General features: G+C 43.6%; 1 protein-coding gene across 1 annotated transcript in view; it reads right to left on the reverse strand.

The window, feature by feature from the left end:
* Positions 1 to 10,759, reverse strand: part of LOC109419253 (dipeptidyl peptidase 9) — a 26,631-nt gene extending 15,872 nt beyond the window's left edge. Inside the window, exons 1-3 of the mRNA XM_019693500.3 lie at positions 8,809 to 10,759; positions 3,008 to 3,548; positions 2,748 to 2,942 (exon numbers count right to left, since the gene is read on the reverse strand). Of these exons, the coding sequence (XP_019549045.3) occupies positions 2,748 to 2,942; positions 3,008 to 3,548; positions 8,809 to 9,977 (1,905 nt within the window). The 5' untranslated portion in view covers positions 9,978 to 10,759. The remainder of the gene's footprint in view (positions 1 to 2,747; positions 2,943 to 3,007; positions 3,549 to 8,808) is intronic.
* Positions 10,760 to 12,065: the final 1,306 nt, after the last annotated feature.

Genomic DNA, 12,065 nt, shown 5'->3' on the forward strand with positions numbered 1-12,065 from the left:
CATGTCATTTTCTCAAGCGTAGCCTAGAAATGTCAACCTAGTCATACACAAGTAACGTTGTTCAGTTAATAAAAAGCAGTCAGTTTTTGTCCAAAATGTCACGTCGAACGCATTGACGTCAACAATGCGTTTAAGTGTTCGCACGTTAGCTTCGAATCTATCAGCACAACACGGTCAATATGTCCAAACAGTTGTTGTTTTGCAAAATGATAAAAATTGACATGTCATAAAACCGGGGTCATACAAGTATCTCGAAGTATCTTCTGATTGTGGCTAACATGACAAAAATACCTGAAATATCTTCTAGAGTTCTTGTTTTGCAATATTATGACGATTGAAATGTTGCAAGACCGTTTTCAAAATGGTGGCTCCCTTGGAATAATCAGGTTCTCTGAGCACCTCTGATAGTGGCCTGTATATCCAAAAAGTCTCCAAAAGTTTCCTACAGTTCTTGTTTTGCAAAATCAAGAAGATTGATATGTATGTCGCAAAACAGGTTTCAGATGGAATCAAAAATTGGCCACTTCATCGGGCAACCAAGTTCCAGAAGTAACTCTGATAGTGGCCAATATTTCCAAAATGTCTTCTAGAGTTCCTATTATGCCAAATTATGAAGATTGAAATGTTGCAAGACCGGGTTCTAAAAAAAAAATCACGAACTGGCGGTTTCCCCGGGGGAGCCAGGTTCTCGGAGTACCTCTGCTGGTGGCCAGTATATCCAAAAAGTCTCCAAATGTCTTCTATTGATATGTCGCCAGACTGGCTTCAGAAATAATCATAAACAGGCCACTTCCCCGGGGGCACCAGGATCGTGGAATACCTTGATTGTGGTCAAGATATGCAAAAGTCAATTCTGTGGCACGACACACAAAATACACGAACTGGCCACTTCTCCGGGGGCACTAGGTTCCCGGAATACCTCCGATAGTGGCCAATATGTCCAGAAAGTGTCGCAATACCTTCCAGAGTTCTTGTTTTGCAAAATCATGAAGAATAATATGTTGCAAGACAGGGTTCAGAAAAAAACATTAACTGGCCTCTTCCCCGGGGGCACCAGATCCCCGGAGTCCCTCTGATAGTGGCCAATACGTCCAGAAAGTCTCTAAATACATTCTAGAGTTCTTGTTTTGCAAAATCATGAAGAATGATATGTCGCAAGACAGGATTCAGAAAAAAACATGAACTGGCCACTTCCCCGGGGGCACCAAGTTTCCGAAGTATCTCCGATAGTGGCCAATATGTCCAGAAAGTATCGAAATGCATTCTAGAGTTTTTGTTTTGCAAAATCATGAAGAATGATATGTCGCAAGACAGGATTCAGAAAAAAACATGAACTGGCCACTTCCCTGGGGGCACTAAGTTCCCGGAGTATCTCCGATAGTGGCCAATATGTCCAGAAAGTATCGAAATGCATTCTAGAGTTTTTGTTTTGCAAAATCATGAAGAATGATATGTCGCAAGACAGGGTTCAGAAAAAAAATCACGAACTGGCCACTTCCCCGGGGACACCAGGTTCCCGGAGTATCTCCAATAGTGGCCAATATGTCCAGAAGGTCTCGAAATGCATCCTAGAGTTCTTGTTTTGCAAAATCATGAAGAATGATATGTCGCGATACAGGGTTCAGAAAAAAACATGAACTGACCACTTCCCTGGGGGCATCAAGTTCCCGGAGTATCTCCGATAGTGGCCAATATGTCCAAAAAGTATCGAAATGCATTCTAGAGTTTTTGTTTTGCAAAATCATGAAGAATGATATGTCGCAAGACAGGGTTCAGAAAAAAACATGAACTGACCACTTCCCTGGGGGCATCAAGTTCCCGGAGTATCTCCGATAGTGGCCAATACGTCCAGAAAGTCTCGAAATACCTTCTAGAGTTCCTGTTATCCAAAATCATGAAGATTGATATGCTGCATGTGAGGTTTTAGCTAACGTTACAATGTGGCTACCATGAGCGATAAGGAGGTTACCCCACGACTCCCCGGAATAATTCCGGAACCATGACCGCTTCCGTAAAGTGGACTCCGGTTCTGAAAACTAGAAGGAATTTGTGATCGATTGGTGCAAAAATTTTTAAAATCCGTTGAAAAATGACTGAGAACCAGCCATTTGAATTTTGAAATTTTTGTCGAAATGGGGGTTGGGGACGTACGTGTTAAGTGCTGCAAATCTCCTTCCCACTATTAATTCTTCGGTCGATTTTAATTGCTTTTTTTAAAGAAAATATGACCAACTAACATTCTAAAAATTCGAAAAAGCGACTATGACATTAATGAATTACTAATCAAAATCAACCGAGAAACGTGGGAAATAGAGCCCAAACATTTTGAAGTCAGCTGGCTGTAAAAGGTTCCAAAACCTGTCACAAATCCTACAATACTTTTATTAGGATTTGTAACGATCATCAAAACCTTCTCAAATCCAACCGATTTGGAACTATTGCTTGGGAATAGACTCTACTGAGCCATGTCGGTTCCTCCTGTTTATCGAGCATGTCTGATGCATATGATCAGCCATACTCCATCTGCAGCAGCCGGTTCGTGATGAACCGTTGGAGGCGCATTAAAGTGTTAAAAAGGTGATATGTTTCACTAAAGAAAACTACATTACAATAATCAAAATAAAACTCCTTCACTTTAATACCGTCAACCCCTGCGAACTTGGCCAGGGGTCTCATACCTACATCATTCTAAACTAATATTCTTCAAATCAGTGTACAACCTAGGTATACAACCTACCAAAACTTACATCATTGAACTCCACGGTGAACGAGTATCCAGGAACGGTGAGTAATCGCAGGAAATTGGGTTTCTTCAGGCTGACGGCGTAGAGATGTTTCTCCAGTGGAGTTTCCCGAACACCCATGAAGTAAACCAGCTGATTCTGCTTGTCGTACCAAACGTTTCGTCCGAGTACTTCCCACTCGCCGGAGGTCAGCGCCACCTGTAGATGATTCCATCCAAAAAGTTAGACCATTCGACGATGCTTGATTTGCCACCCACACTGACCTTATTCACAACGCGAGGTGCCAGCGTACTTCCGGACCCATCCAGATTTGCGTGATTATAATGCTGATGGTTATTGACCCGTTCCTCTCCGGAGCTGGTGTCCATGTGATGATGATGGTGATTGCTATTGGTATTGTCGACAGGGTGATTGTTCCTAGAGCTGCTACTACCTATGCTACTGCCATTCGTGGCAAGACTAGAGGTTACCAAGTACAGATGGCGGAAGCCGGTTTCCTCCGAGGCCCAGAGGAAGGTGACCGAGCTGTCGGTGATTTCGAGAAACTGCACCACGTCGTGCACGTTGACCCAGCTCTTCGAGGTTTCCGTGTAGATGACCTGCATCGGGCGAGTCGAACGGTCCAGGGGCAGTTTCCAGTAATCGTTGGAAGAACAAGGTTTCGTGGAGTTCGTTGATTGAGCGTGGTTCTGCGCTCCCGTCGGGGAAGGTGACGAACTGCTGTACAGCTCGCAAAAGTTGTCCAGCGGGATGAGCACCAAGTCCAAGCGTTGTTGGACGCGATTCAGCAATTGCGCCCAGACACTGGAAGAGAAAATTTTAATCACTATTATTTATGTTCAATTTTATCTACAGTTTTAAAGTATTCAGAAACACTTCCAGAGATTTCATCGGCAATGTGTCCAGAAATTTCTTCACGCAGGGATATTCTCATTGATAACATCTTGATATCCCTTCAAAAATATCTCCACGATTGTTTCCCACACATTTAATGTTGATTGCTGTTCTGTAATTGTTTGATACAAGAAATGCTGAACACTGAACTCGTTCAGCCAAAATTCTATGTTTACCTTTTCTAAAACAGTTGTTAACTTCAGTAAAATCGATTACCGAAACTATCGGAATCGTTGTGCTATTTTAATATACAGACACTATACTCGTGGATGTTCTTGGAGGACTTCGATTATCTTTGAAAATTATTTCTCTACAGAACTCTGCTCCCTGAGCCTGTGGGATGCTATACTGTATCAGTAATGTGGCAACAATCCATTGGTAACCCTTGTAGATCTTCAGGTCTTTTCTCGTGGAAATTCTTGGAGGTCCTAGATCATCTTTGGAAATGGTTTCTCTACAGAACTATGCTCCCTGGACCTGTAGGACGCTACACTGTATCAGTAATTTGTCAACAAACCATCTATAACGCTTGTAGATCTTAAGGCCTTTACGCGTGGAAATTCTTGGAAGACCTAGAACATATTTGGAAATATGTTCCTTACAGAAAAATGGTTCATGGTTACGCTTGTAGATCATAAGGTCTTTACTCGTGGAAGTTCTTGGAGGACCTCGTTCACCTTTGAAAATTATTTCTCTACTGAACTATGCTTCCTGAACCTGTAGGACGCTATACTGTATTAGCAATGTGGCATCAAACCATTGATAACGCTTGTAGATCTTCAGGTCTTTACTCGTGGAAGTTCTTGGAGTACCTAGAACATCTATGGAAATTAGTTCCTTACGAAAAAATGGTTCATGGACCTGTAGGATGTTACAACGTATTAGAAATGTAAGGACAATCCATTGATAACGCTTGTAGGTCTTTGCTCGTGGAAGTTCTTGGAGGTCCTAGATCATATTTGGAAATTATTTCTCTGCAGAACTATGCTCCCTGGACTTGTAGGATGCTGTTACACTGTATCAGTGATGTGTCAACAAACCATAGATAACGCTCGTAAATCTTCAGGTCTTTACTCGTGGGAGTTCTTGGAGGACCTAGATCATCTTTGGAAAGTAGTTCTCTACAAAACCATGCTCCATGGATCTGTAGCATGTTGCATCGTATCAGTCATGTAAGGACAATCCATTAAGTACGCTTGTAGATCTGTAACAATAATCAATCGATTACGCTCGTAAATATTACAGCCTTAACTCGCAAAAGTTCTTGGGTGTCGTGGAACATCTCTCTCTCTACACCACCTTGCTCCATGGACCTTGACAGCCTCCTTGATCCTTCGCCTCGTCCGTCTAAACAGTCCTCAACACTCCAAAATATCCTCTGCGATCTTTCCTTCCCTTGTCTCCTTTTCACTAACCCCTAGGCCTAGGGTCAACCCTTACTACTACCCCCTTCCTTTTCCTTGTTAACTCTCTAAAACAATCCTCGGATATCGGAAGGTGAGGACATTTCAAATATTTTCAGATTTCCTTCAGTTGTTTTTTACACGGGTTCCCGAATTAGCACGGTTTCGCGAATTAACACGGTTTTTTTACACGGTACGTATCCCCCGTGTAAAAAGACCTTAGTGTATTATCAATCCAGTAAATCATCAGGTTCGCTAAATGTTTCTGGGTTTCAACTGGATTGATAATGTTCACACGGACGTCATTCATGTTAAAACTTTTAGTGGTCCCAACATCGACTTAGATCACAATCTCATAGGTAGTAAGATACGAGCTCGATTATTAACCGGTGTCGGATTCTGCGAACCGGCGATCGATGCGTTTCCACATCTAGCATGAGAAAAACGTGATTGCTCAGGCGCAAGAGAGTATGCAACAGAATGGTATGCGAAGGTTTTACGAAACTGCCAATGGCGTGCGGAAAAAACGACGCTTTCTTCTGTCATGTGCAACGACCGTAATAGAAATTTGCTGTCAGACAAAACAAAACAATGGTGGCTGTCAGACGAGGAGAGCGCTTCGAGAAATTCGAATCGACGACGATGAACAGACGTGGAACCTGTGGAAAGCTAGACGTGGTCAAGACAAGGCTGTTAGGAAGGACGAACTTTCGGTCGAGCTTCTCGAGCACGATACTGAGCAGCTGAATCATCTCCTACATCGTATTATATTGATAGTATGGCAAGCGACAGAACTGGCTGCTAGTTGATTGCATAGTCACCTTTGCCCCCTATACAAGAAAGGGCGTCGACTGCAGTGTTACAGACTTCTCCATTCAGCGTACAAGATTTCTGGAATTCTGTTCAACAGGCTGACTCAGCCTGGCTGAGGCAGATTAAGGAGTTCTTAGTCGTCGAATATCAGGCGAACTTACTGAGAATATTGAAGTCGAATTTAAAGTCCTGTGAGGAATCCGCAGCAATTGGAATTGCCGGAAGCTATCAAGTCAAAATGGACAAGTGGCTACGGTTAGGATAGCTCAGATCAATCCTCAGCACAAAAGAACAGCAACGATCAATCTTTGCAGACTTATGCAAAATGGTACAGCCCAAGTGGCGTTAGTCGAATAACTTTACTTTCGTAAGGGGAATTTATACCTAGGAAACCTTGTGAATCCGGTGTTTGCTACTTTCAGTAAAAATGAAATGGCAAACTTACGTGTCATGCCTCGAGCATGTGTGCTTGTCAACAACGCCATCGTTGCTACACTCATCTCTGAACTAACTACTAGAGATGTAGGTATTAGCGCGGTTCAAAAAATCGTTTTTGCTCCACACCGCTTATTCGATTCGTAACCTGATTCTAAGCCTTCTCCCAAAAAATGAGCTGATTTGGATGAAAATTGAGAGTGCACAAGCCCTTCAAAGTTTGTATGGGAATTACTATGGGAAAAGGATGTTTTTCATCCAATCGACCGTAGAATTTCCCCAAGTGCCCTAGAGGGTTAGTCGACCCATGGTTCTCTTAGGCTACTCTATCAGCTACAACTTTCCCGAAGACCACATTCAAATCGGACGCCTCATTAATTAGTTATCGATTTTTATCCAGAATGAAAATCTTTGATCATGATGATTACACTATACGATGGGCATCACTGCAATTTGCCTTGAAACATAGTAGCCATGATTTATGTGATCTATCTTTGGCGCCATGTGCAGCAATGTTGCCTGCTGGGAAGCTGAACGATCACTGTTAAAGTTTCTGCAGTTGGATAAAAATCGATAACTTATTAATGAGGCGTCCGATTTGAATATGGTTTTCGGAAAAGTTGTAGCTGATAGAATAGCCTAGGAGAACCAAGGGTCGACTATCCCTCTAGGGCACTTGGGGAAATTCTACGGTCGATTGGATGAAAACCATCCTTTTCCCATAGTAATTCCCATACAAACTTTGAAGGGCTTGTGCACCCTCAATTTTCATCCAAATCAGCTCATTTTTTGGGAGAAGGCTTAGAATCTGGTTACGAATCGAATAAGCGGTGTGGAGCAAAAACGATTTTTAGAACCACGCTAGTAGGTATGTGCTATCACAATCGATGTATCTGTTGGAAACCTCAACAGGAAATACGTTCATTGTTCGGTTTATTTACCGCATGATGAACCATCCCCTACGGATGCTTTCAAGCAAGCCATTGCATACTGCACTTCAAAGGGCCTTCCGCTAATTGTTGTTAGTGATGCTAATTCTCACTATATAATCTAGGGCAGCTCAGACATCAATTTGAGAGGATCCAGTTTGATGGAGTACTTAAGTAGTACAGATCTTGCATTACTTATCATAAGCAACCGCCCAACCTTCATGGTATCTGCTAGAGAGGAAGTGTTAGACATAACGCTTTGCTCTAGCAGAATTAGTCACGGGCTGACCAATTGGCTTGTGTCAGATGAAGAATCTTTATCTGACCTTCGCTATATCTTTTTTGAACATTTAAATGTTACTTCGCAAACATTGCGTTTCAGGAATCCCCGGTCAACAAACCGGGATCTTTTTACTGATTTGGTTGCGGTCAAATTTCATGGATATTCACCATCCATTGACACTCCAAGTGGTTTAAATGATGCCGTTGATACTACAACGACCTTCATCATGAAAGCTTTTGAAGAAGCATGCCCTCTGCGGTCTGTGAAGACCACAAGAAGGACCCCTTGGTGGAACTCTGATCTGGCGTAGCTCAGGAAACAATGTAGAAAGAGTTGGAGCAGACGACGTTCTGCTGGATCGGAGGCTTTCAGGTCGGCTCGCAAGACCTACCAGAAAGCTATTCGGTCTGCTGAACGATCCGGCTGGAAAAACCTTTGTACAAATGTTTCCAGTTTGAGTGAAGCCCAGTCGGTTGAAAAAAATCCTTGCAAAATCTAAGGATTTTCAAGTGAACGAACTTTGTTTGCCAAATGGTGATTTCACTTCCTCTGATGAGGAAGTTTTGGAATGTTTATTCAGTACAAACTTTTCCAGATGTGTGGATATTACATCTTCGGATGAACCTGATGTCTTTTCTTGTAGTCATGATTCTTTAGCTTCGGCTCGGAGTATCATAACTTTAGAATCGATTGAATGGGCACTTAATAGTTTTGCTGCTTTCAAATCTCCTGGGCAGATGGGATTTATCCTATTTTGCTTCAGAAGGGATTTAATCATTTCAAATGTTTTGAAACAACTACTTGTTTGCAGTTTTGCTACAGGGTATATTCCCAAATCCTGGCTGGATATTACTGTAAAGTTTATTCCGAAAGTGGGTCGTGCGTCGTTTGAAAAAGCAAAGAGCTTCAGACCTATCAGTTTGACCTCTTTTCTTCTGAAATGCTGCACTGTCGATCATAGCTCATCAAGTATCAAGTAATATTTACATTGCTTAAACACACTTTCCCACACCTCTAATCCAAATCTCCCTCTAATCGTGGCGTACTTTAAGGATGCTCTCGAACCGTTTTATTGAACAAAGCAAGAAATGAAAAATACAACAACACAGTTACCCAAAGCTTTGCTCAAACAGCATCAAATCAGGCAAGACATTATTATAGGTACCTAACCCACGCTTTTGACACCGTTCCATTGCAGAAACGGAGAATTTATCATCTTCTCGTACAAAAATCCAGCTCATTACTACAAATCTAGACCATCACCGATTGCACCCTTATACCTTATAAACCTACAGTTCGATACTTACTAGTTCGAATCCGGTGTCCATCCGATCCGCACGATGTACTCCAGCCACGGGAACGCATACGTCAGCGGGCACTGCAGCTCCTTGATGCAAGCGTCGACGATTTTCAGCGATTCCGACAGCCGAAACTGCACCAACTTGAGCTTGGATTTGGCATTCGGCGAGCCGGCCCGGGGGAACCGATACTCCTCATAGTCCCCGCCCACGGATTGCGACGACGGGAACGTGTACAGACTGACGTCGCTTTCGTCCACCTCTTCGTAGACTATCCGGTAGACTTTGTCGTCGCTGTTCGGCTGCCACCAAAAGCCCTGGTAGCGACTGAATTCCTCCTGCATGACGTACGACGGTACACCGGCTGTGAGCGGATCTTCGGCAAAGGATCGCCGACCATCGTGGGCGTAGGTCAGCCGCTCGCTGTGACCACTAATGGTGTGGACAACCCAAATGTCCCCGTTGCAGACGTACGCTACGAGATCGGAGTTCTGGGGACAGATTTGCGGGTCTATGGCAGATGAGCGCTGGAAGATTCGCAGCTCCGACGGGAATAGCGTTCCCTCCCCGTAACCCGTGTCCCAGCACTGGTACAAGGTGTTGCATGCAGGGAACACGATCTTCCCACTGGATTTGTGGAGCTCGTAGGAAGTGATGCCCCATATGGACAACCGTTTTCGTTCCAGGAGTAGCTGCACTTCGCGGGAATTGTTCATCGACAGATGGGAAATTATCGGCTCTAGCACCGGACTCCACTCGAGTCGCATCGGAGCACGGGTATCGCGTTCGCTTTGGGGAACATCCGCGTAGAACAGCGCCGTATCCCATCCGGTCGCCGGCGGCGGACTGAGGAAGTAGACTCTGGTTCTTCCATCGGACAGGGTCCGAAAATTTACGTTCATAGGAAACATGCTCGGCAATGAGGCCATCTGTCGTCTCATGTCGTTGACTAAGGCCTTCAATTCGGGCCACGACTTTTTCTGACCACTTCCGCTGCTCCGTTTCTGCGCCTCCGCCGATGCTACCAACCGCGACTGCTGGCCATTGGTCCCGAGGCCGTTTTCATCGCCACTTTCATCACTGTCCCTAATCCCACGCCCACCATTTCCACCGGAACCACTTGCAGGTCCATTCGTTCCGCCACCCCCTCCTGCACTCCCCACACTGCTCCCGTCCATCTTCTTCCGGATCTTTGCCCAAATTCTGCTAGCTTCCTCCAAGTTGTTGGCAAACAGCGCTAACAAAATCGGCAGAATCTGACCTAGATTTAACTCACCCAGCTCGAAGGCCGTTCGTTCTTCTATTGCGTTTCACGTAACAACAATCCCCTGCACTCACTGAGTGTCCCACCGCATGCCAACCCGTCGTCCTCGTCGGTTCACGGACCCGTATCTGGCAGAAGGTTTGTCCACACCTTCCCTTATCACCCACTGATACACACACTGCCAAGAATCTACGCACCAACCAATCCTCTTCTGTTGTTATCGGCTGATGCTCCTCCACCGCCCCGCACACACAACAGCCGTGACTGTCCGATTTTTTTGACAGACGAATCTCTCACTGCCGCCAACGAGATGAGGCCATCGTCGTCATCCAAACACACGCAGCTTCCCCCCAGCCAGGCAGCAGCAGCTCCACCACACGAAACGATTTTCGACTTTTATCACTTTATGACCCGAGAGCGCTCCGTATACCTTTTTTTTTGGCGCACGGGAAAATTTATTTTTATGGACGGCAGACAAACACAGGACACAGGAAAATATTAAAAACGACGATGTGTGTGTGTTTTTTCTTGCGCCACCGATTACTTTCTCTTTTCGCTGATGACGGTAGGTAGGTAGGTAGGTGATTGCAAAAGAAAGAAAACGTCGTCGTCGTCTTTTTGCATCAACACTATTTTCTTTGCCTCTTTTGGCTTTTTCTTTTCGGAGCGATGCACTTCGGATGCATTCGCCTGCATCCACCAGAGGAGGAAAAGTCACGTCTGACATTTTGTGGCTTTTGTTTTGATCACACGACTGCGGAAAAAGTGGGAGATCCCTCGGCGACAGGGTTGAAACCACCCAAAACAAACTTGAGGATATATTTAACTCCAGTTTCGTGTTCAAAAAGTATATTTATATAGCGCATTTCCCTGATAAAAATATACAATAAAATCGCCATAAACTTCCATTGAATAATGATAAAGATGATTGTTCAACAACAAATCATACTGTGTACGTATTTTCCTGCTGAAAATTATGTATTGGAACTACAATATGTGCACAATAAAATGAATGGCACTAGAGATTTCAATAATCAAAACACCATAAATTGAATGATAGTTGACTTGAATTTGCTCCAGAAAATTTGGATTTTTTTATGGTAAAGATACATAACAACCCCCATTTTCTATTGTAAAAGTGACATTTACAATACATGCTATGGTGGAAAACCATAGGGTCTGTTGTTACTCTATCGTTTTAAACAATTGAAATCATGGTAACTACCATTCATTTCAGCGTGTTGTAACAATACATTCTGTTGTATCTCTATGATCTTTTTTATCAGTGTTAGTTCACCACTGGACTATCACAGCTATACGGGGCAATATGAGCCACCATTTAAACCTTTTTTGTTTTTTGGACAATGTTTCGTAAGGAATGAGAAATAGATAAATATGATTGTTTCACAACAATTCAGTGTATTTTATACAAATTCGATTGTTTTCGTTTCAAAATAATAAAAAAACATAAGCAGATTTCATCGCATTTTACTATTAAACGCAACATTTGATTTAACATAGGCACATGTTTCCATCACAGCCATGAAACCAAGAATGGCAACGATGGCATTGGTTCCATCTGTCACCCTCTGAAGATGAACGGGCGAAGGGAGGCGCAGTAAGGGAGCACTTACAAATTACGTAGCATTTTTGGCCAATTTTCTATACTACCTCCCCATCCGTAATTTGTTTTCCCATACCTAATACATGGCTCGTAGCAATATCAAGGATTCCCCCTCCCCCTGGAATACTACATCATTTATGGACGGTTCCTTAAACAACCTTCCTTGTCCGTTGCCAAAGAGGATATCGTTCCAAGCGAAGACCGTACACACTTAGATTTTTCTGCCGAAGCTCAGCAAAATAATTGCCGAGATTTGCACAGCCGAGCGCTCAGCAATCATCTCGGCAAAAGTTCATATTGCTGAGCGTTTCGGCAATCCAAAATTTGACATAATGTCAAAAATTGCCGAAAATCTCGGCAAAAATTTTGCTGTCAGCT

The sequence above is a fragment of the Aedes albopictus genome, chromosome 3, assembly GCF_035046485.1.
Source record: "Aedes albopictus strain Foshan chromosome 3, AalbF5, whole genome shotgun sequence".
In the NCBI taxonomy this organism is placed as follows: Eukaryota; Metazoa; Arthropoda; class Insecta; order Diptera; family Culicidae; genus Aedes; species Aedes albopictus.